Genomic DNA, 27,326 nt, shown 5'->3' with positions numbered 1-27,326 from the left:
CCAGTTACGCGATTTTTTAGGCAACTGCCGGCGACTGTCAAAGTCGTAGCAGATCGCCGAAATGTTCTTTTACCCTACGACAATGACCACGACAATGCCGAGTCGGGTCGATACAAGTTACTTTTTTTGTGAAACTAGCACCTAGCTAAGAGATTACACCGTCTTCGGAAACATCGCAAAATTCCCACGCTTACCTGACCGTCAAACAGTCGCCTCCAATCTACCTGTCAAATGTCCTGACGGTAAATAAATTGGTTAAACAAAACTATCTTCTGGTATCTTCAAATGCCTTGATGGTCTTACTTAGAACAGTACTAAAACCAGTGTTAGGTTTGATATTAAAACAGAGTTAGCAAAAACCTAAGATAGACACAAAATGCCAGAGTAACTCAGCGGGACAGGCAATACTTCTGGAAAGAAGGAATGGGTGACGTTTTGGGTCGAGAATCTCAATCAGAAACATCACCCATTCCTTCTCTCTAGAGATGCTGCCTGTCCCGCTGAGTTGCTCCAGCATTTTGTGCCCATCTTCGGTGTAAACTAGCATCTGCAGTTCTTTCCTGCACGAAGCAGAATCTCTGCCAGGAATCAAGACCCAGAAATTGGTATTGCCTTTGGAAAAAATGAACAGCAGCGCAGAGACTGTACAAAACGCTGCAGAAACAAAGGTCGAGCAGGCAGCAGGTAAACCACCAGAGAAACTGTGGGGGAATGAATGGCTCGTTCTAAATAGTTGCACAGACAACATCGGGCCAATTAAATGCAACGTGTCGGCTTAAAGTGGCGTCACCATAAGAGCTCCATCTAATGGCCCAGGCGGAAACTGGCTCGGCCCCTGAAAGCTCCATAACTATTGGCCAAATTTACGAGGCTCACCCCTGTTGCATCATCGTTCCACGCATCATCTGAGCCACTTGCATGTTTGCTCTGCACTGCTGAAGATGCATCAACTTTGATGCACTTCCAATCACCACTTTACAAACTTTCCTATTCCGAGACAGTCTTTAGATTTGCCCTTCAGATGAATCTCCATGTGATTTCAAAGAGGGACACAGTAGAGTTTTGAGGGTTTCCTTCTCGGCACCTTTCAAGCAACCCTCCCACGCTCACGGCTGAAATTTCCTTTTTTTATGATGGGGCTGTTCTTTCGCTTCCCTTTTGTTCCCAGTGTAAGATATGGCTTCTTTCAGGGCGGCATTCTCTCCTTCTGACTTTGGTAAATGAATTGTATCCCCATTCTAACCTCCCCTATAATGGGCATAAACTGCAGTGGCAACAATGTGTTTGTAGAATAAACACAGCTGTGATGGCTGTGTGATTACGTGAATAATGAGCTTGAAATCTGCATTCTCTCAGTGGCGACAAAGAAGCCCCAATTACAAGTAAATGCAGTGGCTCCAGCAATTGGTGCTGATTAGGTGCTCAGGGCAACGAGGCAATGAAGTGATATTTGCTCTTCACCTCTTTAATGGAGCAAGGAAACAATGGATGCAAAGCGAGGCCTTTTTAAAACCTTGAACAGATTTGCTCAGAAGCAATAAATAATAATACGTAATAAAATCAGCTTGTGGTGGATGAAAAGAACCATTTGCTTATCCGGGCCCAGACATCCATTGGTCTCTGCACACACCTGCCTCCAGGAGTTTTTCCGATTTTCCAAGATTATCCCAGTGTCATGCGTTAAGGGTTAATCTTCAGCAACATGGAATAATATTGTCGGACAATGAACTATATTTTTTTCTCTTCCTTTTTAAATCATGAACTTGTTCGGCAATAGAAAGTAAGATCATCTGACGAATGGTTAAGGTTTATCCAGACAAATGATGAAGAATTTGCACATTTTGCACATGGGTTTCAGGGGTTGTGGGGAGAAGGCAGGAGAACGTGGTTAGGAGGGAGTAGATAGATCATCCATGATTGAACGGCGGAGTAGACTTGATGGACCGAATGGCCTAATTCGGCACCTATCACTTATGACCTTATTTTAATGCGCTGGGAAGGACGAGATCTGTACGATAGTGAATCTGTTGTGTGCCCAGGAGAGGATGGAGGTGTTGGGGGAAATTGAAAGCGATGAGGGCTAGTTGGGGCAGGATAGTGGTTGGGGACCGCTGGGAAGATAGTGTTGGAGTTATTTAGAATGGGAGGGTGGTGGTGGTGGTGGGACTCATATGGCCAGCACGAAGGTGGGAGATAGTTGGAGGAGGACAGTGTCGGTGGGGAGAATGCTGACTGAGGGCACGTGGGAAGGGATGGAGATGAAGGAATGGTGTGGTCAGGAGCAATGGGATGGATGATGCTGGTGGAGGACAGATGGGGAAGATGGTGGTGGGCGGAAGATGGTGGGTGGGGAAGATCATGGCTGTGCGGGAATAAATGGGGATGATGGTAGCAGGTGGATATAGGGGAGGATGATGGTGTGGGATAGCTGGAGAGGATCATGGTGGAGGGAAATAATATCTCTATGGGTTTCCTTGGATGTTTCAGGTGTCTTCCACGGGAACTGATAAGATTAATTGACTCCATCGATTACCCCTGAGTGTTGGTTAATGACAAAAAAATCAAAGTGGTGTTGTTGGGTATGTTTGTGAGAGAGAATTATTTGCAGAGGTACAGAAAACGTAAGGAAATGGTGGGGGGAGGGGATGAAGCTTGTGGGAATGTTACGTGAGAGTCCACGTGCATGGGTCCTAAGGGATGAATGTTAGACTAAGCGAAGATGCAATAATTCAGCATTGTGGATATTTAACTTCCATGGTAATTTCTATTTAGCACAAATACTCTATTCCCTATCTCTGCTCACCTCCATGTTACAGAAACCATACCTGTCGATGGGCTATTGCATGCTAGCCAATCGTAGTGATTGTTAGTAGTGGTCCCGCCTAGTGCGTGCTTTATAATATTAAGAACTCGCTTACGTCAGGCAGTAGATTAGCAGCTCGGAGCTGTAATGTACTGCAGGTCCTATGCTGTAAGTGCTTCAATAAAATGATGCGTTGTATCTTAGCGTTGTTACATGGTGTCAGAAGTGGGATGTGCTCTGTACTTTGTTACAATACTCTAACTTCTTGTCACAGTTAGAATTGAATGCAAAGACAATTAACTCAAAATTCTTCAGAGCCTAGGAAGGCAGATTAAATCAGCGGGATAAAATAGCTTGGTTTGAGGGACTACTCAAGCAACATTTTTAAGGAGTATCAATCCCAAGAAGTCTTGTGCTACAAAAGAGGCCTTACATGCTGAATCCGCTAGCTGCCTCTTCCTCCACTGTGGCAGATTGTGCAAAGCAGGTTGAGGACCAAGCTTTGGGGGAGGTGATGGAGGAGAGAGACCTAAGAGAGGATCAGGGCCTCGTACCTCAGGAGGGGAGAGGACTGAGATGCGGGGGAGAACGGTTGGAAGGATCGTTTTATCTCAAAAAAGACCAACGCAAATTAATTTTCCAGGGTTAGATGTGATAATGAAGTCTGAAGAAGGGTCTCGACCCGAAACGTCACCCATTCTTGCTATTGAGGGCGTGCAGAGTTGGTTTACTAGGTTAATTCCCGGAATGGCAGGACTGTCATATGTTGAAAGATTGGAGCGACTAGGCTTGCATACACTGGAATTTAGAAGGATGAGAGGAGATCTTATTGAAACGTATAAGATTATTAAGGGGTTGGACACGTTAGAGGCAGGAAACATGTTCCCAATGTTGGGGGAGTCCAGAACAAGGGGCCACAGTTTAAGAATATGGGGTAGGCCATTTAGAACTGAGATGAGGAAAATCTTTTTCAGTCAGAGAGTTGTGAATCTGTGGAATTCTCTGCCTCAGAAGGCAGTGGAGGCCAATTCTCTGAATGCATTCAAGAGAGAGCTAGATAGAGCTCTTAAGGATAGCGGAGTCAGGGGGTATGGGGAGAAGGCAGGAACGGGGTACTGATTGAGAATGATCAGCCATGATCACATTGAATGGCGGTGCTGGCTCAAAGGGCCGAATGGCCTCCTCCTGCACCTATTGTCTATTGTCTATTCCTTCTCTCCAGAGATGCTGCCTGTCTCGCTGAGTTACTCCAGCATTCTGTGTCTCTCTTCGTGATAATGAAGGACCTACTTTGACAGGTGTCCCTTCAGTAGTGATGAAGAAGACCATACATATCATATCATCATATCATATATATACAGCCGGAAACAGGCCTTTTCGGCCCTCCAAGTCCGTGCCGCCCAATGATCCCCGTACATTAACACTATCCTACACCCACTAGGGACAATTTTTTTTTTTTTTTACATTTACCCAGCCAATTAACCTACATACCTGTACGTCTTTGGAGTGTGGGAGGAAACCGAAGATCTCGGAGAAAACCCACGCAGGTCACGGGGAGAACGTACAAACTCCTTACAGTGCAGCACCCGTAGTCAGGATCGAACCTGAGTCTCCGGCGCTGCATTCGCTGTAAAGCAGCAACTCTACCGCTGCGCTACATGTGCTATTAACATCTGCTGCTGCATGTATGGCCATTGTTGCATGTAAGGCATGCTTGCATGGATTAAATCACGGCGTTGGTATCCAGGCATGTATTGTGCCTCACTGGACATAACTACGCATGGCTGGATCAGCCATGTATTAGTGGCCAGACATATGGCATATTGGAAGGAATATTGTGGACTTCATAATCCGTCCAATAAATATATAGCATTTTGTGTCTATCTTCGGTGTAAACCAGCAACTTCAGCTCCTTCCTCCACTATCCTGCCGAGTTACTCCAGCATTTTGTTCACTTCAATATGTTCACGGTTTTTCTTCACAAAACATTTCATAAAAATTCAACTGCATAATGCCCAAGCATTAGCCAGGTACAGAATGTAATATTTGGGCCTTTTTCTCCTACGCTCAAATCAGAAATCCTCGCACAAAAATAATCTTAACTGAAACGTTATGATATTCACCCAACGTTTAGATAATGCTCTCTGTCAATATTGTCACAGTGTGGTCGAAATCTGAACGGGGCTAACATTTCAAACCATAACAATGATTTAATAGGACACTGAGTTATGGCATGTCAAAATACACTTTACCACGAGCAATCTCAATGCATATTGCAAAGACATTGTAAAATTACAGTAATTAGGACAGCTTGTTGCTGTATCGTTAATAGCTCTGATAAATAATTAGCAGGAAATATGTCAAATCAAAGCGTGACCAACTTGGAAAATCTCTGAAGAATTGAATATATATATTTGGGAATATATATAAATATATATAATTTATAATATAGAATTAATATATAATATAAATTGTAATATACAAACTATTTAGACTACTAAAAAAATTACATCTCATAATTAAGGTCCAGTATCATTTCTTTGATTATCTGAATTACCATTATAGACCGATGCGTCACTTACACACCACATCCAAACACTGACAAAATATTTTTCTCTCTCTGCTGATGGTGCCTGACCTGTAGAATACATCCAGCATTTTCTGTTTTCATTTCAATAATCTACACAATTCAGATATTTATTTCAAATAACATTGGTTGCCATCAAAAGCTAAAGGTATTTAAAAAACAGTATTTTATGCTTGAATTTGAAGCAAGATGGAATCAAAGACTCAAAAAGCTGGAGTTACTCAGCGGGTCAGGCAGCATCTCCGGAGAAAAGGAATAGGTGACGTGTCGGGCCTCGACCAGAAAAGTCACCTATTCCTTCTCTCCAGAGACGCTGCCTTACTCGTCTGAGTTACTCCAGCTTTCTGTGTCAATCTTCGGTTTGAACCAGCTTCTGCAGTTCCTTCCTACTCATGGATTCAAAGACTACCTGAAATCTCCATTTATCCTGCCAGTCACAGGTATGTCTAAATATAGGCCACAAAACCAGAGATATAGCTGGCAGGCCAGACCAAATGACTTTGTCACTTTATTTATCTTTCTTATTAACTGGAATGATGTTAACGTGATGCAGGCCGAGGCTAATTAACAAATGGCCGGCACAGTGGCACAGCCAATAGAGCTGACGCCCCACAGTGCCAGGGACCCAGGTTTAATCCGGACCATCGCTGTGTGGCTGGGATTGCCAACTTCCTCACTCCCAAATAAGGGACAAAAGGTGACGTCACCGCAACGCGCCCCACGTGACTTCACCCAGCCAGCGGCCACGTGCTCCCGATCCACCAATGGCGGCCGCCCGGGCCGGGAGGAGGGTTGCTTCGCAACCTCCACGTGGCCGCTGGCTCGGTGAGGTCACACGGGGGCGCGGGGCAGTGACATCACCCTTTGTCCCTTATTTGGGAGTGAGGAAGTTGGCAACCCTACTAATACAGGATAAGGGTGGTCCCGTATGGGACAAACTAATTGAGCCCAAAATACGGGATGTCTCGGCTAATACTGGACAGTTGGCAACCCTATGTGTGGCACATTTTCCCTATGATTGTGTGGGTTACCTCCAAGTTCTACAATTTCCCCCCACATCCTAAAGATGGAAGGTGGGTTTGCAGGTTAATTGGCCCTAGTTTATAGGAAGTGGATGAGAAAGTGGGATAACATGGAACCAGTGTGAATGGGTGATTGATGGTCGGCGTGGACTCAGTAGGTTGAAGGGCCCGTTTCCATAATATACCTAATATAATAAACTAAACTAAACTAAACTAAACGAGTAGAAACAATGGGCGGCACGGTGGCACAACGGTAGAGTTGCTGCTTTACAGCGAATGCAGCGCCGGAGACTCAGGTTCGATCCTGACTACGGGTGCTGTACTGTAAGGAGTTTGTACGTTCTCCCCGTGACCTGCGTGGGTTTTCTCCGAGATCTTCGGTTTCCTCCCACACTCCAAAGACGTACAGGTATGTAGGTTAATTGACTGGGTAAATGTAAAAATTGTCCCTAGTGTGTGTAGGATAGTGTTAATGTGCGGGGATCGCTGGGCGGCGTGGACTTGGAAGGCCGAAAAGGCCTGTTTCCGCATCTAAAATATGAAAATATGAAATAAATATGAAAATGCTAAAACTGAGCAGAGGGCAATGAGTCTTCTGAGTTGTTCTCCTGCCTCCTGTACAATAATGTAATTTGCTCAACATAAAAAGGAAAATACATAAAGGTAATATAAATAGGACCAACCTAAGTATTGATTCCTAACTTAGCTGATAATTAAGACTGGAAATCAATATAAAGTGATGCCAAAACCAGTTCACCTTGAGATAAAAGAAGTAAGCATCTCAGGACCAAGATCCTTGAATGGATAAGGAACAGATAGAAATATTATTTGGAACTAAATAGTCTTTTGCCAAAATTCCAAGATTATTAACCTTGGGGAGGGAACACCAATAGCAGTGTTTATTAACATAATTCTTGTGGTCATGTTGCTTTGGGGCATTTCCGAAGTGAAGATATAAAGTATGACAGTCACATTATAATCTAAAGTGATATTTGCAATCTTTCTTAAATATACTGTAGCTGAGTCACTCCAGATTTCAGGGAGGATGTTTACACACTGGACTCTGATATTCAATGGCATAACCAATGCAGACTCACCACCATCATCATCCTGGGGCCACCATTAATTATAATGCACAACCAGAGCTACTAAATAATGATGAGGAGTTGAGTATAGGAGAAAAGAGGTCCTTCTGCAGTTGTACAGGGCCCCAGTGAGACCACACCTGGAGTACTGTGTGCAGTTTTGGTCTTCAAATTTGAGGAAGGACATTCTTGCTATTGAGGGCGTGCAGCATAGGTTCACTAGGTTAATTCCCGGGACTGAAGTATGTTGAAAGACTGGAGAGACTGGGCTTGTGTACACTGAAATTTAGAAGGATGAGAGGGGATCTTAATGAAACATATGATTATTAAGGGATTGGACACGTTAGAGGCAGGAAATATGTTCCCAATGTTGGGGGAGGCAAGAACAAGGGGCCACAGTTTAAGAATAAGGGGTAGGCCATTTGGAACAGAGATGAGGAAAAACTTTTTCAATCAGAGAGTTGTAACTCTGTAGAATTCTCTGCCTCAGAAGTCAGATTCTCTGGATGCTTTCAAGAGAGAGAGTTAGAAAGAGCTCTTAATGATAACGGAGTCAGAGGGTATGGGGAGAGGGCAGGAACAGGGTACTGATTGCGGATGATCAGCCATGATCACATTGAATGGCGGTGCTGGCTCGAAGGGTCGAATGGCCTACTCCCGCACCTATTGTCTATGGTCTATTAAATAAACTCTGTGGCTATTGAAGATAGAGACAAAGTGCTGGAGTAACTCTGTGAGTCAGGAAACATCTCTGGAGAAAATGTATAGGTAACGTTTCGGGTTTGGACCCAAAAGGACCCAAAGTTCTCCCACCATCTACAGAGCACAAGTCAAGAGTGTCATGAAATATTCCATACCTGCCACGATAAATGTAGCTCCAAGAGCATAAAGGATGCTCACTACCATCTAGGATAAAACAATTGACTTGACAATTTCACACAATCATGCCTTCTTCTACTAGACGACCATAGATGTTTTGTGAACCATCTACAAAATGGACTCACTTAGATTACTCTGGCAGGTCTCCCAAAGCACTAAACCCACAACCTTTTGCAACCCCACTACCTCTTACTGCAAGTCGGACAAAGGGAGCAAGTACCTGGGAACAACATCACCTGCAGGCTTCTTTCCAAGTTGTATATGCCTCTGGTTTGGAGATATATCATTATTCCTTCATCATTGCTTGAGTTAAATCCTGGTAAAACCCCCGGCAACACCATCATGAGAGTACCTTCACCAGACCCACCACATTGATTCAAACAATTTTCCCCCAACCACCTTCTTAAGGGTAATGAGGATAGACAGTAAATGCTATCCTTAGTAGCAACACTCATATCCTGAAAACATATAAATAAATAAAAATCCATGACAACAGTAGCATGTGTGTGCATGTGAAGCAATCGGTCTGTGGTTATGGTGTAAACACAGTTTCCAAAATCAATACTTCTCTTGGCATTTCAGTGAGAAGGAAGTGAAATTGTTTGAAGGAAGTCATCACATCCTACTTCAGTGCAGCACATTATGGGAAAAGCTAATTTGAGGCTGCTACAGGTTTGAAGCTGGTAAAGATTTGAAACAGCATCAAATTGCCACAAGGCCCCAAATGGGTAAGTGAGCCATTGGTCAACTTGACATCAATCGTGAATGAAGCCGACAAGTATGCAGATGAGCGGGATTCAATTAACTTCAAATTATGAATGCTTAGAAACTCATCTCCAGTTGCTTGTAGCCACGTAATCAATAGTAGCGGCATGTTTCACTCTGTTTCCAAAGTTCAGTTCCATTAACGCCATCACTGCATCTCCTGACAAAAGTACATTTTAACAACAGCCCTATAAGTGACATAAATTAAAATCCTTGGGCTAGTTTGTATAAAGATTCCACAGATTCTTATCATCAAAGTAAAAATATTTTATACTTACAAAAATAGCTAGATTTTCATTTTTGCAGTTCATCTCTAATGTTTTCAATAACACTGCCAAGTTCCAAAGATTTTCCAACATCCCAACTTGTCTAAACTACTTGCAAGCAAAACAAGGAGAGTTGTTGGAGGAACTCAGCGGGTTTAGGCAGCATCCGTGGAGGGAAATGGTTAGTGTTGAGACCCCTCATCTGGACGCTGCAGAAGAAAGATCTAAAACCGAAATGTTGACCATCATTTCCCTCCACAGATGCTGCCTAACTCTTTGAGTTTCTCCAGCATCTCTCCTTGCTTTGCTCCAGATTCTAGTATCTGTAGTTCCTTCCGAGTTACCTTGCTTGTCTCTTTCATACGGACTATATATCAAATCCATTCCTCACCCCCAAATCTGAAACTTTCAGTTACTAGTTATATTAAAAGAGATGGAAGTAATTTGATCAGTTATAATGAATACTAGAAGAAGTGGACCCGTTGGGCCCAAACCTCTCCTGCATTGGTGCAGCACCCTCTCCTCCTCCCTCCCCCTCCTCTCCCCCCTCCCCTCCTCCCCCTCCCCTCTCTCCCCTCACCCCCCTCCCCTGTCCCCTCCCTATTCCCCTCCCCCTCCTCGCTCCACTCCACTCCCTCCCCCTCCCCCCCTCCCTCCACCCCACCTTCCCTCCCCTCCCCAATTTGATGCTTTTCATTTAATCCCGAGAGAGAAAAAAATACTTCCAGTCTAAGTTATGTCCATATTTACAGAGACCAGCAGGGTGTGACACATATTTCTCCTGCAGTGTTTGACAGTAAGGGAAGTTATATTCTCTTTTTTGCTCCTTTTGTCATGAAATTTCTCTTTTATTTACCACTAATTTACTACTCTCTTTTTTCTTTTTACACATTTTGTATTGTAAGTTCTCCCTCATTTGCCATTAATGATCCTTCTTTAATTTATTTTCAAATTCATCACGATTATCTGTAAATGATGTGGTCCTCAGCGAGAATATTACTGGGCTCTGTGCCCAGAACAATGGTACAAATCTCCAGGTGACATTACCCAATACTTTACAAACCAGAACATGCATGGTCTAGAATAGCCACCCTAAAATAAAATTCCACTCGATGTGGGACAAAAATATAGACGACATTTCACTCTCACACAAATAGGTGGCCCCTGTGTTACGGCCATTCAGGTTATAGAAATTCCCCCCATTACAGAATTCACAAATCACAACCCAAACATTTAATATATGGAATAACATTCTCTCTCATAGAATAAAATTAGACGCACACTATTTTTTCATTTTATGTTCCTCGATACACGTGCAGAGAACACAGCTTTGCAATTGTGATATGCACTGTCGTTTAGGAATGAACCATCTTGTTAATTCAGGGATCACTTGTAATACAAGTATCACAAAATGCAAGAGTAACTCAACAGGTCAGGCAGCATCCTGGAGAGAAGGAATGGGTGACGTTTCGGGTCGAGACCCTTCTTTAGACTGGTGTCGGGGGGGGGGGCAAGACAAAGAAAGGAGAGAGGAAGACAGTGGGAGAACTGGGAAGGGGGAGGGGAAGGGAGGGACAGAGGAGCTATCTAAAGTTAGAGAAATCAATGTTCATACCGCTGGGCTGTAAGCTGCCCAAGCAAAATATGAGGTGCTGTTCCTCCAATTTGCGGTGGGCCTCACTATGACACTGGAGGAGGCCCATGACAGAAATGTCAGACTGGGAGTGGGAGGGGGAGTCGAAGTGCTCAGCCACCGGGAGATCAGTTTGGTTAAGGCGGACTGAGCGAATGTGTTGAGCGAAACGATCGCCGAGCCTGCATTTGGTCTCGCCGATGTAGAGAAGTTGACATCTGGAACACCGGATACAATAGATGAGGTTGGAGGAGGTGCAGGTGAACCTCTATCTCACCTGGAAAGACTGTTTGGGTCCTTGGATGGAGTTGAGGGGGGAGGTAAAGGGACAGGTGTTCCATCTCCTGCGGTTGCTGGGGAAAGTGCCTGGGGATGGGGTGGTTTGGGTACGAAGAGAAGCGTGGACCAGGGAGTTACGGAGGGAACGGTCTCTGCGGAACGCAGAAAGGGGCGGGGATGGGAAGATGTGGCCAGTGGTGGGGTCCCGTTGTAGGTGACGGAAATGTTGGAGGATAATTTGTTGGATACGCTGACTGAGGGGTGGAAGGTGAGGACAAGGGGGAGGGGGAGTATTTGTTACGAATGGGGGGAGGGGGAGTATTTTCCTACACAACTTGTGATACAGGTATCAATAGACAATGGACAATAGACAAAAGGTGCAGGAGTAGGCCATTCGGCCCTTCGAGCCAGCGCCACCATTCAATGTGATCATGGCTGATCATTCTCAATCAGTACCCCGTTCCTGCCTTCTCCCCATACCCCATGACTCCCCTGCCCTTAAGAGCTCTATCAAGCTCTCTCTTAAATGCATTCAGAGAATTGGCCTCTACTGCCTTCTGAGGCAGGATTAATAGTGCTAGGGCCACTAGTGGACAATATATTTAAACACATCCATGTGAATGCTGCATGCAGTGATATAAAGGATTTCAGTAGATACTTGCAAACAGCAACTAACTGCAGTATAAATGTACAGGAACAGAACTGCATAATCCTCCACCACTCCCACTATTCTTATCTCATCTTTCATGAACACCAAAATCATATCGTCACATCGACATTAGCAGCAGCTTTGCCCTCTTGGTAAAACAACAACAACTTGAATTTCTGAAACACCTTTGGCAGGATTAAAAACATTCCAAAACCTTGAGGGTCCCGTGAAACATGAAGGTAAAAAAAAAAAAAAAGAGATGTTGTGATTATAACAACGAAAGTGTGCAGAGGGACTTTCACACGGCAACACCTACCTCGATAACACCTTTCGAATCCAACCTGAAGTTAAAATCACCAAAGAGGAAGTGTGGCACCTTCTCGTATCGTTGGTCTGTGATCCTAGAGCAAAGACATAAACATTCTCATTGCATTTTCCACATGCTTTCAGCTTATATTTATTTTTAAATAATTTAAACGTCACGTTGATAATGCGTAAATAACCACACGCAGGCGGCTTCCTTTTTAAACATGAACTTTGGATAAAACAATGTTAATCCCAAATGAATACTTGGGCAGATCTTTTCCCGCTCTGAGATTGCAGGTCTGCTGACCTAGCCTGCAGCATAGGCCAGGGCACGGTCTTCCACAGGCTCACAATACATCCGCAGGGGCTATTGCTATTCAGGAGCTGTTGCAGTGAGCACTGCTGGCTGCACTCCTCCAAAGGCTTTTACAGCCAGCAAGGTCCTGCCTCTCAACCTCACCGGCTATCAAATGTGCTTATTGTTGAAGACTGAATTAAAATATCATACTTTTCTTAAAAGTTAAAATTCTCAAAACTGTTAAAAAAAAAAGAATTAAAACTTTTGGACTGATTTAGTTATAAAAGATTCCACGGCCTTTTCTCCCAGCAGTTGATCGCTCCCATTCCTTTGAATGGGGCTGTTGTCTCTGTTCAGTGGGCTGATTTCCCAGCGGGGGAGCTGGGAAGTCTATGGGTATTCACGCCACGCGGCCAACCTGAACCTGTGCCAATGCCTGACACGGATCATTGACTTCCTCGTCGCCAGACCTCAATCAGCGTGGACTGGTCACAACAGCTCCTCCTGACTAACCACCATCAAAGCAGGAGCACCTCAGGGCTGCACGCTTAGCCCCCCCCTGCCCTACTCTCTCTACGCCCATGACAGTTTGGCTAACGCACAGCGCCAATGCCATCTACAAACTGGCAAAATCGCGGGTTGTGATGAGTCAGGAGAAAGATAGGACGCAACAACAACAAACTCTCTGTCGGAAAAAAACCCTGCAGATGCTGGTTTAAGTCAACGGTAGACACACAATGCTGGAGTAACTCAGCGGGTCAGGCAGCATCTCTGGAGAGAAGGAATGGGTGACCGTTTCGGGTCGAGACCCTTCTTCAGAATAACAAACTCTCGCTCAATGTCAGCAAAACCCAGCAACTAATTATTGACCAGAGAGGGGAAGTCGGGAGACCATGTGCCAGTTTTCATTGGTGCATCGGTGTTGAGAGAGTTTACTGCATCAAATTCCTACGTGTGAACATCTCAGATGACCTGTCCTGACACCAGCACATGGATGTAATCACAAAGAAGGTGCCAACGCCTCTGCTTTCCTAGAACTGCAAAGAGATTCGGCTTGGCGCCAAACGTTTTGAAGAACACTTGGACAGTGTTCTTGGACACTGGACACAGTGGATACAGTTCAGGACACTGTAGAAAGTATCCTGACCAGTTGCATCATAGCCCGGTACCGCGACTTCAAAGCACAGGAACACAAGAGGCTGCAGAGTGATGGAATCAGCCTGGACCATCAGGGGAACAGCCCTTCCAAAAGCATCTATTGAGCCTCTGCTGCAAGAAAGTGGCATCTATCATCCTGGATCCCAAGCATCTTTATGCTGCTTCCATCAGGCAGAAGGTACAGAAGCCCAAAGCCCCTTCTACGAGGTCCAGGAGTAGCTATTTTCGTACATCAGTTTCGGGACCCGACCTGCACAACCCTGATCCCACCTTGACGACAGAACACTATGGATCACCTGCACTGCCATGGACTAGTTTTCTAATTGTTTTGTTGCGTTGATGGCCAGTTTTTTTTTCACAGTCTTTTTCTCTCTATGTTGTCTTGGATAATTTATGTATAGTTTTTTATGTTTTTGTGTATTTTCTGAGTCAATGCACATGTGATAATGCTGTTGCAAGCAAGATTTTCATTGTGCCTACTCCTCACTGTACTTGTGCATATGGCAATAAATATTCTACGTAGAATGTATTAACAGATTGATTCATTTACAGCGATCAAATAAGTCAAAATAAATTTTCTTTCACAATAAATTCTTCTATTTTCCCCCTTGCCGTTTCTATTATTTTGTGTGCAGTATTGATTTTTGCTTATATTCCTCGATTGTATTTAAAGCTGAGATGATTTTTTTTTAGAGATTCAGCACAGAAACAGACCCTTTGGCCCACCGGGTCCGCGCCGCCCAGCGATCCCCACACATTAATACCATCCTACACACACTAGAGACAATTTTTCCATTTGCCCAGCCAATTAACCTACATACCTGTACGTCTTTGGAGTGTGGGAGGAAACTGAAGATCTCGGAGAAAACCCACGCAGGTCACGGGGAGAACGTACAAACTCCGTACAAACGGCGCCCGTAGTCAGGATCGAACCTGAGTCTCCGGCGCTGCATTCGCTGTAAGGCAGCAACTCTACCGCTGCGCCACCGTGCCGATGAAGAAAGACAATTTACAAGATGTAATGTTTTGAACAAAGCTCCTCACTTTTAGCAGCACTTTTTATATGCTCTCTATATCCTATTTGCCCATTGCTCTCCCCATCGCTTTGTGCACTTTCAATTATTTCTGGGCACATTGTTTCTTCAGAATCTTTCCGAAGAAAGGTTGCACCAATTTTTATTTCACCTGATGCCCAAGATTTGTTGCCCTTCAATCTGTGATATTTGGCACCAAGTGGCCTTTCCAGTGGCACTGACTTCATTTTATATCGAGCGATCAGCATTGGTCTTGTGTCACGCCTCCATGGTTGTACTGCTTCTTTAAGCAAGCTCCAGGAGACAGCCACCATGGTAAAATTACTTGACAGAACAGTGGAACTATTAGAAGCTGATAAAAAGACAATAACCTCATGGAATCGAGACTAAATACGTGGGGTGGCATGGTGGTGCAGCGGTAGAGCTGTTGCCTTACTGTGCTTACAGCGCAAGAGACCCAGGTTCGATCCTGGCTATGGGTGATTGTCGGTACGGAGTTTGTACATTCTCCCCATGACCGCGTGGGTTTTCTTTGAGAACGATTTCCTCCCACACTCCAAAGACGTACAGGTTTGTAGGTTAATTGGCTTGGTGTAAATGTAAAAATTCTCCCTAATTGTTGTTGGTAGTGTTAATGTTTGTGGATCGCTGGTCAGTGCAGACTCAGTGGGCCGAAGGGCCTGTTTCCACGCTGTATCTCTAAAACTAAAACAACAAAAAACATACCAAATAAAAGTGGCATCATTCTCTTCAACACAACCATTGTTCTCAGCACACTTTGACCTATGTGTCTTATAATTGTGAACTTCATAAGTTAGTCATATCAACACTATTGCTGTATAGAGTTTAACATTGACCTTTTTTTAAAAATCATTGCTTGCATTTTTGTTTGATTTTAATTGCACATTATCATCCAAATACTTTCATTTAGATCATCTCTGATCAATTCATCTGCAATTCCTCAAATCAAAAAAAGTATATACAATTTTAACTTTATGGATTTTATTTGCATCCGAATGTGGGAGATTTTACTAGGTAATTTTGCTAAGTAGTACAATTGAAAATCTACATTGTTTCCCATCTAGACAGAACAATGGCCACCTGCTGTAATATACGGGAAAACAATGGTAATCCAAGTTTTAAATTGAAATTAAAACATTTCAATAAATAGCTAACAATTTTAAGATGGACTCTGTTGCTTCCTGCAGATAAAGCAGTTTGAAATTTGGGCTTAGCCTTCCTGAAAGGGGATAAAACCAAACTCCATTCAGAGAGATTTCTTCCTGAATCATTTGTCAACGGGCAGACAGTGTGGCTGGAATAATGAAAGAGCTTAGAGTCTTACGTTTTCCTCCCAATTCAGTGCTGCCAGTAAACCATAAGTTTTCGAAAAGTCAAAAACAGAACACAAAGCACAGAAGTTGCCATGTCAGACACTGCGGAGGTAAAACAGCAGAGGCCAAAAACCTCTGGTTTGTTATCACATTTTGTCGCCGTTCTGTAAAGAGGATCAGTTGCCTTTTCAGTTAATTGCCATGCCTAATACGATAGCCTGTATCATTCAATTGTTCCAAGTCAAGGTATCAGCTGCAGGTCAGAAGGTAACATTTTGTTTACAAGATTATTTCCTGAAGTACTTATCTCGCATTCCCTGTGAAAGTTGACTTTGCTTTTTGTAGAGGAAGAATCGGGAATAGAAAATTATCCACAGTGGCTGGAGTTGAATGAGTTGAGGTGGGAGGTCTGAAAACTGCCTGCCATGACACCCAGCAGGATGCCTTATTAGCTGCGTCATCAAAGTTCATTCAAGCAAACCATAACAGTGTCACCAACATTCCCACACAAAGACAAAGTTCTTCACACAGTCTATAAACATGCTTCTCCTGGCCAATTCATCCCAGGCTGACATCAGTGAAAAGATTTTAAAAATAAGCTCCGTCAAACAGGCTGAATGAGGTGACGATTCTTCAGGCCTGCTGAGAAGAGATGTTCTGGGGGTCAACACCTAATTTATCACTGATGAGAAGAGTTTATTCTTCCAACTTTTCCTGCTCTGCAATGATTTTAGGCAAATTGGTACTTGCCATTAGAGATTTTTCAAATGCAATATGAAGCTGTTAAGAAAGAGTGGGTTTTGTCAGGACTGTCACTAATTTTTATAAAGCACTTGCATTATTGAATGCTCAAACAAAGGGGACATTTACATACATTCCATATGAAATGAAAGTCTCTTTGACCTCCCAAAGCACAGAATCCAGAATAGAAGTCACCAGGAGTAATGCAAACTAGCAATAAAGGTCACAGGAAGGTTAGTGAACAGAGTGGAGAGAATGACAGATACAGTCGAAAGTAGCTTCGCTTCTGCCATTTATTTTGGTGGCAAGTTAATTTTTGGCAATCAAGTTGAATACCTAAAAGGGAGCACTAATACTGAAACTGTGACAGCCGAAGCATTCAGCACTCTTCTGTTCTATTCTTCTTCATCATAATTCACACGACAATTGAGCGATGCAATCTCCTGATCAAATAAGCTAAGTACTTCTTCAAGCAGATACTTTCCAGTCTCTGGGTAGCTGGGAGAGGCAAGTTACTGCTCAGTCTGAGGAGTGATTCAGTGATCTCTAATTTAGTTGCCCGGACTGATTAAGTGCCGCGCTCAGTGAGTCAAAGCATCAACTGGCCTCAGGGACATCCCTTGCCTCCCATCTAGGGTTGCCAACTATCCTGTATTAGCCAGAACATCCCGTATATTGGGCTAAATTGGTTGGTCCCGTACAGGACCACCCTTGTCCCGTATTAGGCCCGGGGGGTGCTGTGGCCCCGGACACTGTAGGCCCGGACACTTTAGCCCGGGGGACGCTGTAGGCGTAGTCCACAGGGGCCACTGTAGGCCCAGACACTGTAGGCCCGGACACTGTAGCCCGGGGGATGCTGTAGACCCGGACACTGTAGGCCCTGGGGCTGCTGTAGGCCCAGACACTGTAGGCCCAGACACTGTAGGCCCAGGGGCCACAGTAGGCCCGGGGGCCGCTGTAGGCACAGACAGTGTAGTCCCGGTGGCTCGGACGCCCCCTAACTGAGGTTGCTTAGCAACCCGCCTCCCGGCCCAGGCGTCCGCCATTTGTGGAGCAGGAGCACATGACCGCTGGTTGGGTGAGGTCACGTGGGGCACGGGGCGGTGACGTCACCTTTTGTCCCTTATTTGGGAGTGAGAAAGTTGGCAACCCTACTCCCATCCCAGTCATCCCTTAGCTCTCAGGGGGTATTCATTTTTAGAGGTAGAGTCAGGCTGGAACTGACATCAGGCTAGGGTTTGGAGGCTTGCTGAAACTGGCATTGGCAGGTTGCTGGAGAAGCAGCAACTAACATCAACAATGTTTAGTTTAGAGATACAGGGCAGAAACAGGCCCTTCGGCACACTGAGTTCGTGCCAACTAGCGATCCCCGCATACTAACACTATCCTACACATTTGGGATAATTTACCATTTTTATGAAGCCAATTAGCCTACAATCCTGCATGCCTTTGGAGTGTGGAAAGAAATCGGAGAACCCGGAGAAAGCCCTCGCAGGTTATGGGGAGAACGTAAAAACTCCATACAGACAGCACCAGTCATCAGGATCGAACCCGGGTCTCCGGCGCTGTAAGGCAGCAACTCTACCGCTGCGCCGCCATGCCGCCATTTATTAATGTTTATTAAGTTTACTTTCAATACCCAGTGGAGACACCCCCAAATTTCAGATTGCGAAGCAAATCTTTACTTCGTCACTTTTTTTCACTATTTCTATACCTCCATTAGCACAGTTTTCTGATAGCTGAATTTCATCTTTATATTTGTTTTTAGTGGTTTCTAGGAGGTAAAGTTTGTGTTTTGTGTGATGTACATGAAAGGCTAACAGAGCTAAGTTGCAGCAAGTAATTAGGAAAGTAAAGTATGTTTACCACTGTACAGTTTCTGATGAGACTAATCACGGAGGGCAGTGTAGGGTTTTGTTTCCCTATTTAAGAAAGGCTATTCTCCATTGGTGGCAGACCAGATGAGATTAACTATGCTAGTTCCTGAGATGAGATGAACTTTCATGCACAGCTAAAAAGGTAAGATCTGTTTTCTTTGAGTTTAGAAGAATGAGAGGTCATCTTATATGGGAACATGTATGACCCTGAGGGAGAATGACTCTTCAGTTACATATTGAGATGTTTTCTCCACAGTGAGGGTCTTCAACAAGTGGACAATTATTTAAATTACAAGCAGGCAATTATTCAAAACAGAAGTTCATAAGAATTTATTCTCTCCAAAGGTGGCGAATCTGGGAAATTACTTACTACAGATGGTCATGGTGGCTAATGAATAATGAATGAATTCTTTATTGTCACGTGTGATAAATCACAGTGAAATTCTTTGTTTGCATGCCCAAGGTATGCAAAGAGTCGCCACATAAAGGGCGCCGACAACGTTACAAAGTATCCCTGGCCAGGCCCTCCTTTGTTCTCCCCCCCCACCCCCTCCCTCACAGTGGTCCTCCTTTGTTCTCCCCCCCCCACCCCCTCCCTCACAGTGGTCCTCCTTTGTTCTCCCCCCCCACCCCCTCCCTCACAGTGGTCCTCCTTTGTTCGTTCTTACCCCCCCCCCCCCCCCACGGCGATTCACGGCTAGATCATTGAAAGTATTTAATCAGGAGTGACGTAACGTTTTGAAAGATCAAGGAACTGAGAACCATGTGGAACAGAAGGGCAGTTACAGGCTAGGGTACATAAGCTGCTATCAAGTTGAATGGCACGGCAGACTGGAGTGACCAAGAGACCCATTTGTCCTCCTGTTTTGATGTGCTCTCATCTTACGAGAGCGGTGATTTAGTTGACGTCTGTATAGTATTTTGCTTCTGATACTCTTGTGACTGCTTTCCTTGCGTCAGAAGACTAGCATGTAATCCTCTGGCATCATTGTTTACCATAAAGTGCAATGAGTATAAGTCCAGGAAATTGTTATTTGACCCACAGCTATTTAGTGTTAGCGGCAAAATAGCAGCAGTGCTCCATGTGGAAAAACATGAGGATGGTTGCTGCAGAGCTCAATCACTTACTTAATGGTTTAAAAGTAATAGAACTACATCGCTTTTTAAATGCATAACACTTCTGAAACCAGCCATTAGTTTATTAAATCAGGTCCAAAGATCGGCTTAGGCAATTATATCAAGGTTTTTGAAGACTCTCAGTCAAAAAAAAAAATACTGGCAGGATTCCCAAAGCACTAAAAACAATTGTCCGTGTTGATTTTGAGAAAATGAGAATTTGAAAATGGAATGAATCAAATTACTGCCCATACATTTTATGCTACAATCATAATTTCATGTAACAGCCCCTTACATCCAATCTTTATCATATTTAATATTGTAGAATTGATATCAGCACAGAGTGGAGGCCATTTGGCACAGCGAGCCCACTCCAGCTTTCCGCAACAGCAATCTGCAGAGTGCCATGCTTCAACTCAAGGGCCTCACAGCACCAGAGACGATCCTGAGCTCGGCTGCTGTCTGTGTGGAGTTTTCATGTTATACCTGTAACCCCCAAGCGGGTTTCCCTCCAGGTTTTCTGGTTTCTTACCACATCCCAAAGATGATGTGGGCTTACAGGTCATTTAACTTCTGTAAAATTGCACCTCGTGTTTGCGAAAGTGGGATAACATAGGACTAGTGGCGAAGTGGTGATTGATGGTCGCTGTGGGTTTAATGGGCTGGTGGGCCTGTTTCCAATCTGTATCTCTGAAACGCACTAAACTCTTTCTCCACACCACTGCAATCTTTCCTCTCTGAGGAGAGTATAAAGGGGCTTTAGAAAGACATGAACAAGCAGAGTGTGGAAAAATGTGAGATCATCCACTTTGGTGAACACAACGATAAAGGCGGAATACTTATAAAAGATTGGATAATATTGATGTTCAAAGTTGTGCCTGTGCAGTAGTCAGCAGGTAATTCTGAGGACGGCAAATGATATCTTACTCTCTATAATGTGAGATAGCCAGAGGCTTCTTGCATTTATATAGGGCCCTGGAAGACCACGTGGAGTGTCGAGCACACTTTGTTTTTGCTTGCTTAAGTAAGGAAGTACTTGCACGGAGAGATTTCAGCCAAATTCTATGCTGATCCTCGGAATGACAGGTTCACCCAACAAAAAGAAATAGGATGGGCTACAGCTTTATTCTCAGTCAGAGGGGAGCCCTCTCTAACATTTGCCAGATTCTTAAAGTGCTTGATAGGATATTTTCCCTGACTGAGCATTTTAAAAACAGGGAGCACAGTTTTAGAATAAAGTGCAGGCCTTATAGGATTGAAAGAGTTGACTATTTGGAATTCCCCATTCAAGATGATTGTGGAGGCTCAGTCGCTGTGTACATTGATAAACTTCTGGGCATTAAAGGAATCAAGGGATATGGTGCTAGTGCTGGAAAAGAGCTTTGAGACAGACAATCTGCCATGATCTTGATGAATGGTGCAGCAGACTCAAAATATACCAACTTCTTTCTGAAGAAGGGTCTCGACCCGAAACGTCACCTATTGCTTTTCTCCAGAGAAGCTGTCTGACCTGCTTTGATTTCTCATGATTTTCTCCTCTACCTGTATTTTTTAAATGCTTAATTCAACCAGTGATTTTTTAATACGTTTCCGTATGAATACGTCAACATGAATATTTAATTATACAAGTTTTGATTTTGCAATTGCAATGGTGGTAAAATGCTTGCCAACATTACACTGTACAATTGGCAGCAACTTTAGACTACATATATAAGTAGTGCAGAAGTACAATGCTCTGCAGCCTTGTCCAATGTCACTGTGAATGGCTCGATTGTAATCCTGTGTTATCTTTCCGCTGGCTGGTTAGCATGCAACAAAAGCTTTTCACTTTACCTCAGTACACGTGACACTAAACTGAAACTGAACTGCACTGAACTGAACCTCCATAATTCAGTGATTTAATAAGAATTCAGATGTTTACATATCATTCTCATAATAAAATACCTTAGAAATGTTATGTTATGTTGCATGAGGCTTGATTGGGATTTAAAAGTATATTGAGCCATGAAAATTGTCCAATTTAATTCATAGATAAATATTTTAAATGGATTTAAAAATAAATCTTTTGTATTTTTAATGTTTTAAAATATTTATAATATATTTTACTTTCTACCATAATCTTGTGTATATACTTTAAATTGGAATTCTACAAATTCGTTAAAACTTTGGTTAAATTTTTTTTTTTTTTTTTGCACTCGACTTTGATGTCTTTGAGATTGCTTTGCAGAGCCAACTTGATGACACCTTTGTTATCGTATACCAGGGTTCCCTGGCATTAGTTCATGACATCAAGTGATGGCAGAAAAAGGAAGTCCTGAACAGCATCGAAACAGCTTCATCTCTGAGGGTTAGTGTAAGAAAATAACTGCAGATGCTGGTACAAATCAAAGGTATTTATTTCACAAAATGCTGGAGAAACTCAGCAGGTCAGGAGAGAAGGAATGGGTGACGTTTCGGGTCGAGACCTTCAGACTGATGTCAGGGGGGCGGGACAAAGGAAGGATATAGGTGGAGACAGGAAGATAGAGGGAGAACTGGGAAGGGGGAGGGGAAGAGAGGGACAGAGGAACTATCTCTGAGGGTTAGGTTTCTTAGAAATAGCTGGAGGAGTCATTGTGGCATCACTGATACGTAATCCAGGCCAAATCCAGCATACTGTTTCCCAACAATCCAGAGGTAAGAAAAAATGTATTCTTGCATTTATATAGTACCTTGCCTGACAACCTAATAGTTAATTAAGTACTTTTAAATGACAGTCCACTATTTTAAGGTGGACAATCAATTTGCACACAGAAAAGTCATACAATCAATGTGATAATGATAAGATATTGTATTTAATTAATGTTGATTGAGGAATAAATATTGACCAAAATCTCAGCTACAACTTATCGGATTGAAAGTCAGTGTTAAACCTATAGCATTTCAACCCTGAGACAATGGGTCAATCACTGCTGATTGCTGATTTGTTACTTCCCTTAACAAATGAGCAGACAATCCTCTTCTGTTAATACATCCCTCCCCCACCCTAGTTCTCCTACTAGTTTTACTGTCCTGTTTGTGTGCTTCGTGGTCACCTTCCTTTCATCCAAGATTTAACCATTGTACATTTCCTTGATAATCGCCTGCTTTGATCTGTTCTTTTCACACCTTACATGTTCTTTACACCCTTCCATATCTCGTTTCCCTCTCCTCTGACTCTCAGTCTGAAGAAGGGCCTCGACCCTCCAGAGATGCTGTCTGACCCGCTGAGTTACTCCAGCATTTTGTGTCTATCTTCAGTACATCATGGCTTCTTTGAGTAGCATTGCTAGGTTAGCACCCAATTGCTATGAGCCAATGGACAATTTCCAGATCTGACCTCACATCCAGTAAAAATTGGGATGTCATGGCCCAAATCTCTTCATTTGGGACTCTTCCAACGATTAGGAGAATTGTGTGGAAACATCACCCATCCCTTCTATCCAGAGATGCTGCCTGTCCCGCTGAGTTACTCCAGCATGTAGTGTCTATTAACACCAGCATGTTTCAGCAACATGGAGCCCATTGATCTGCCAACAGCACCATTTGTTTAATTATATCTCACATGAAACACACACAACAGTCATGAGCATTCGTACTAAATGGATGCTGTACCCCTCCATTAAAAATAGAAAGCTATATCCTGGATGAATTTCAGATTGAAACTCATTTTGGAGGTTGATTATAAAATGACCTTTGCAATTTTTTATCACATTAAATCTTGGATAGGAATGACAATAGACAATAAACAATAGGTGCAGGAGTAGGCCATTCAGCCCTTCGAGCCAGCACCGCCATTCAATGCGATCATGGCTGATCACTCTCAATCAGTACCCCGTTCCTGCCTTCTCCCCATACCCCCTCACTCCGCTATCCTTAAGAGCTCTATCCAGCTCTCTCTTGAAAGCATCCAACGAACTGGCCTCCACTGCCTTCTGAGGCAGAGAATTCCACACCTTCACCACTCTCTGACTGAAAAAGTTCTTCCTCATCTTCGTTCTAAATGGCCTACCCCTTATTCTTAAACTGTGGCCCCTTGTTCTGGACTCCCCCAACATTGGGAACATGTTTCCTGCCTCTAATGTGTCCAATCCCCTAATTATCTTATATGTTTCAATAAGATCCCCCCTCATCCTTCTAAATTCCAGTGTATACAAGCCCAATTGCTCCAGCCTTTCAACATATGACAGTCCCGCCATTCCGGGAATTAACCTAGTGAACCTACGCTGCACGCCCTCCATAGCAAGAATATCCTTCCTCAAATTTGGAGACCAAAACTGCACACAGTACTCCAGGTGCGGTCTCACCAGGGCCCGGTACAACTGTAGAAGGACCTCTTTGCTCCTATACTCAACTCCTCTTGTTATGAAGGCCAACATTCCATTGGCTTTCTTCACTGCCTGCTGTACCTGCATGCTTCTTTTCATTGACTGATGCACTAGGACACCCAGATCTCGTTGAACTCCCCCTCCTCCTAACTTGACACCATTCAGATAATAATCTGCCTTTCTATTCTTACTTCCAAAGTGAATAACCTCACACTTATCTACATTAAACTGCATCTGCCATGTATCCGCCCACTCACACAACCTGTCCAAGTTACCCTGCAGCCTTATTGCATCTTCCTCACAATTCACACTACCCCCCAGCTTAGTATCATCTGCAAATTTGCTAATGGTACTTTTAATCCCTTCGTCTAAGTCATTAATGCTTGGTTTAGTGGAATTTCTAATGGTTTCTAGATATTTATCTCCATATCAATTAAATACTAGAAAACTCCTAGCAGTTACAGATAATGTATTACAAATAAATGTATTCCATAAATGTTTAAAAAAATCATTGTGACTTAAGAATGCCTTTCTTTTAATTTGTAATGCATGATCAGAACACAATCTTGCTATTTTATCTATGTAAATAAGCTGAAATTTTAACTGAATGTAATCAGAAACTGCAGATTCTGGAAATGTAAATGAAAACTCGGAAAATAAGTAGAAATCCTCAGCATGGCAGGTAGCACATTGAAGACAGTAACAGAATGAGCACTAAGGTACTCTGTTTCTCTCTCCACAGAAGCTACCTGACAAGTTGAATATATCTAGGTTTTTATTTCCATTTGTGTAAGAAGGAACGGCAGATGCTGGTTTGAACCAAAGATGGACACAAAATGCTGGAGTAACTCAGCGGGTCAGGCAGCATCTCTGGAGAAAAGGAATAGGTGACTTTTCGGTCCGAGTCTGAAGAAGGGTATCGACCCGAAATGTCGCCTATTCCTTTTCTCCAGAGATGCTGCCTGACCCACTGAGTCACTCCAGCTTTTTGTGTCTATCTTTTATTTTCATTTCATATTTCTATCTTTTATTTTCATTTCATATTCCACAGAGACTAATGGCAAAACAATGAAACTTTTGCAATCTTTGAAATTGAATGTTTCTTCCCGTTCCCCCTGGCTGGCCAACGAGAGGTAAAATGGAAATCTATGACCAAAAGCCAGTACGTTCTCTGATAGGTCTTACTGTCTCCGACGACATTTTAATCTCTTTTTGCTTTGTTGTTACCTTCTCCCAGCGAACAATGATCTCTTCCGCATTTCCCTTGAGCCTCGTTCCCTTTGTCCTGTTTTCACACCTTACACTTCCTTATCTATGTATCTCCCTCTGCCCTGACATCAGTCCGAAGAAGGGTCTCGGCCCAAAACGTCACCCATTCCTTCCCTCCAGAGATGCTGCCTGTCCCGCAGAGTTACTCCAGCATTTTGTGTCGATCGCCAGTACTTAGCTTAAGTCTCACTCAATGATGAACAAGTTAATATGTGAATGACAGGCACAATGTACATAGCACATAGTTAATCATCAATCCTTTGTTCTTTGTGCCAGCTTGGCAAATACCATCAGCAGAAAAAAAAATTCAATTGATTGAGCTGCACCAGCTTTAACAGATAGCAGTATCACTGAATCTTCCTCTCACATTTCACCATCCAGAACACAATTTATTTCCTTTACAAGAAGGGGTATTATTAGGGGCATGTCTTATCTGGTGTGGTGAGCATATTTTCTACTTCCAACAAATTTGTTGCCTGATTATGCAGTATTTGTACTGCAACCCTCGGAACAGCTTGGCGGAGCCTGCATTACCATTCTCGATGCTGAAGCAAAGCCCAGATTCACGACAGCATTCTCAACTTTTCACCTTGAATCTTACAAGCAATGATTGAACATGAAACTATTAACCCTGGACTTCTCATCGTATTTGCCATATGAAATTAGACTAAAACAGTGTTTGATGCCAGTGGTTTTTGTGCCACTATATTAACAAGCCATGACTTCAATTATTAGTTCGGATATAAATCCACTATGCAGTGAGGCTGGTACAGTTTTACTGTGCTTTCATTCCATAAATCACCGGATTCATCTAAACACAGGTGGAAATAAAATATATTCATTAGGATCAGTTTGTCATTTTTTGTAGTGCATCAAAATCAGACTAAAGCATGTTTAACATTGAGAAGATTTATAAATCTAGTAACAAACAGAATAACGATTATTAAAACACAGATGACTAACACTGAAAAGGAGCTTTAGACATTCTAGTGTAAGTAAAGAGAGATTAGAGGAACAAATCTCAATAAACAACCCCGGATCCAATTCTTCACCCGAAGGTTGACTTAAATTAAATTGTGTGCTCCTGGTTTCCAACTGTTTAAATATTCAAAACACATTTCACTCAAACTGATAGATTCGACGTTAGAAATAATCTGGAAACATGTTAATCCAGAAAGGGCTTCATTCGATCTATGCATTCTGTGATATGTTAGCATTGGAGTGCAAGTATTTATTTCCAATTAATACAGCCATTTCAAATTCAGCTAAATGATTAATACATCTTTCAGCTCACTTCCACACTGTGCTTAATTTACAGCAGCACGAGGAAAAGACAGCAGCAAATCTAGCATTTTGACAAGACTACATTTTTCAATCTTAGCCCCTAGACTCTAAATCCCACAATCGCTATTTTGATTTTTTTTTGCATCACTTCTTAAAGAATTAAAAGAGCCTCTTTTCTATCCCATGCCAAGAACACGCACAAGTAAATAATTTCACTGTACCTAGGTTCAAGTATCATCATCATTTACACCATAACCTAAACTGTGCCTGGGCATCACAACCATTTTTCTGACTTGCCCTGACAATCATCTCACTTTGCTCCAAGGAGCGGAATTTGGCTGTTGGCAAAAACACGAACAGCGACAAAGCTGGGAGCGAGATGGTCATACACCTTTCAACTGGTGCGTGGCACAAGATGTATCAAAGCCAAGAACAACGCTCGGAAATGGTAAAGGTTGTGGGTACATTTTTGCTTCTCATTTTGCAAAATGCTAAGGCAAAATGAACATGTTCTTCAAACATTGACTGGAGAAGAAAAATCTGAAGAACACGAGAAATCAAACCCAAATATTTTACTGCTCTCACTCAGAATGGA

The 27,326-nt window shown here is 43.1% G+C and overlaps 1 protein-coding gene across 2 annotated transcripts in view; it reads right to left on the bottom strand.

The window, feature by feature from the left end:
* The window catches only part of inpp5a (inositol polyphosphate-5-phosphatase A), a 544,352-nt gene that overhangs the window by 105,624 nt on the left and 411,402 nt on the right, over positions 1-27,326 (bottom strand). For both annotated transcript variants that reach the window (XM_078413693.1, XM_078413692.1), the window contains exon 9: positions 12,285-12,369. In XM_078413693.1, coding sequence (XP_078269819.1) covers positions 12,285-12,369 — 85 coding nt within the window. The remainder of the gene's footprint in view (positions 1-12,284; positions 12,370-27,326) is intronic.

This window comes from Rhinoraja longicauda, chromosome 16 (genome assembly GCF_053455715.1).
Source record: "Rhinoraja longicauda isolate Sanriku21f chromosome 16, sRhiLon1.1, whole genome shotgun sequence".
Classification (NCBI taxonomy): Eukaryota; Metazoa; Chordata; class Chondrichthyes; order Rajiformes; family Arhynchobatidae; genus Rhinoraja; species Rhinoraja longicauda.
The sequence above is the reverse complement of the archived record's forward strand: the minus strand, read 5'-3'. Positions and strand labels throughout refer to the sequence as shown.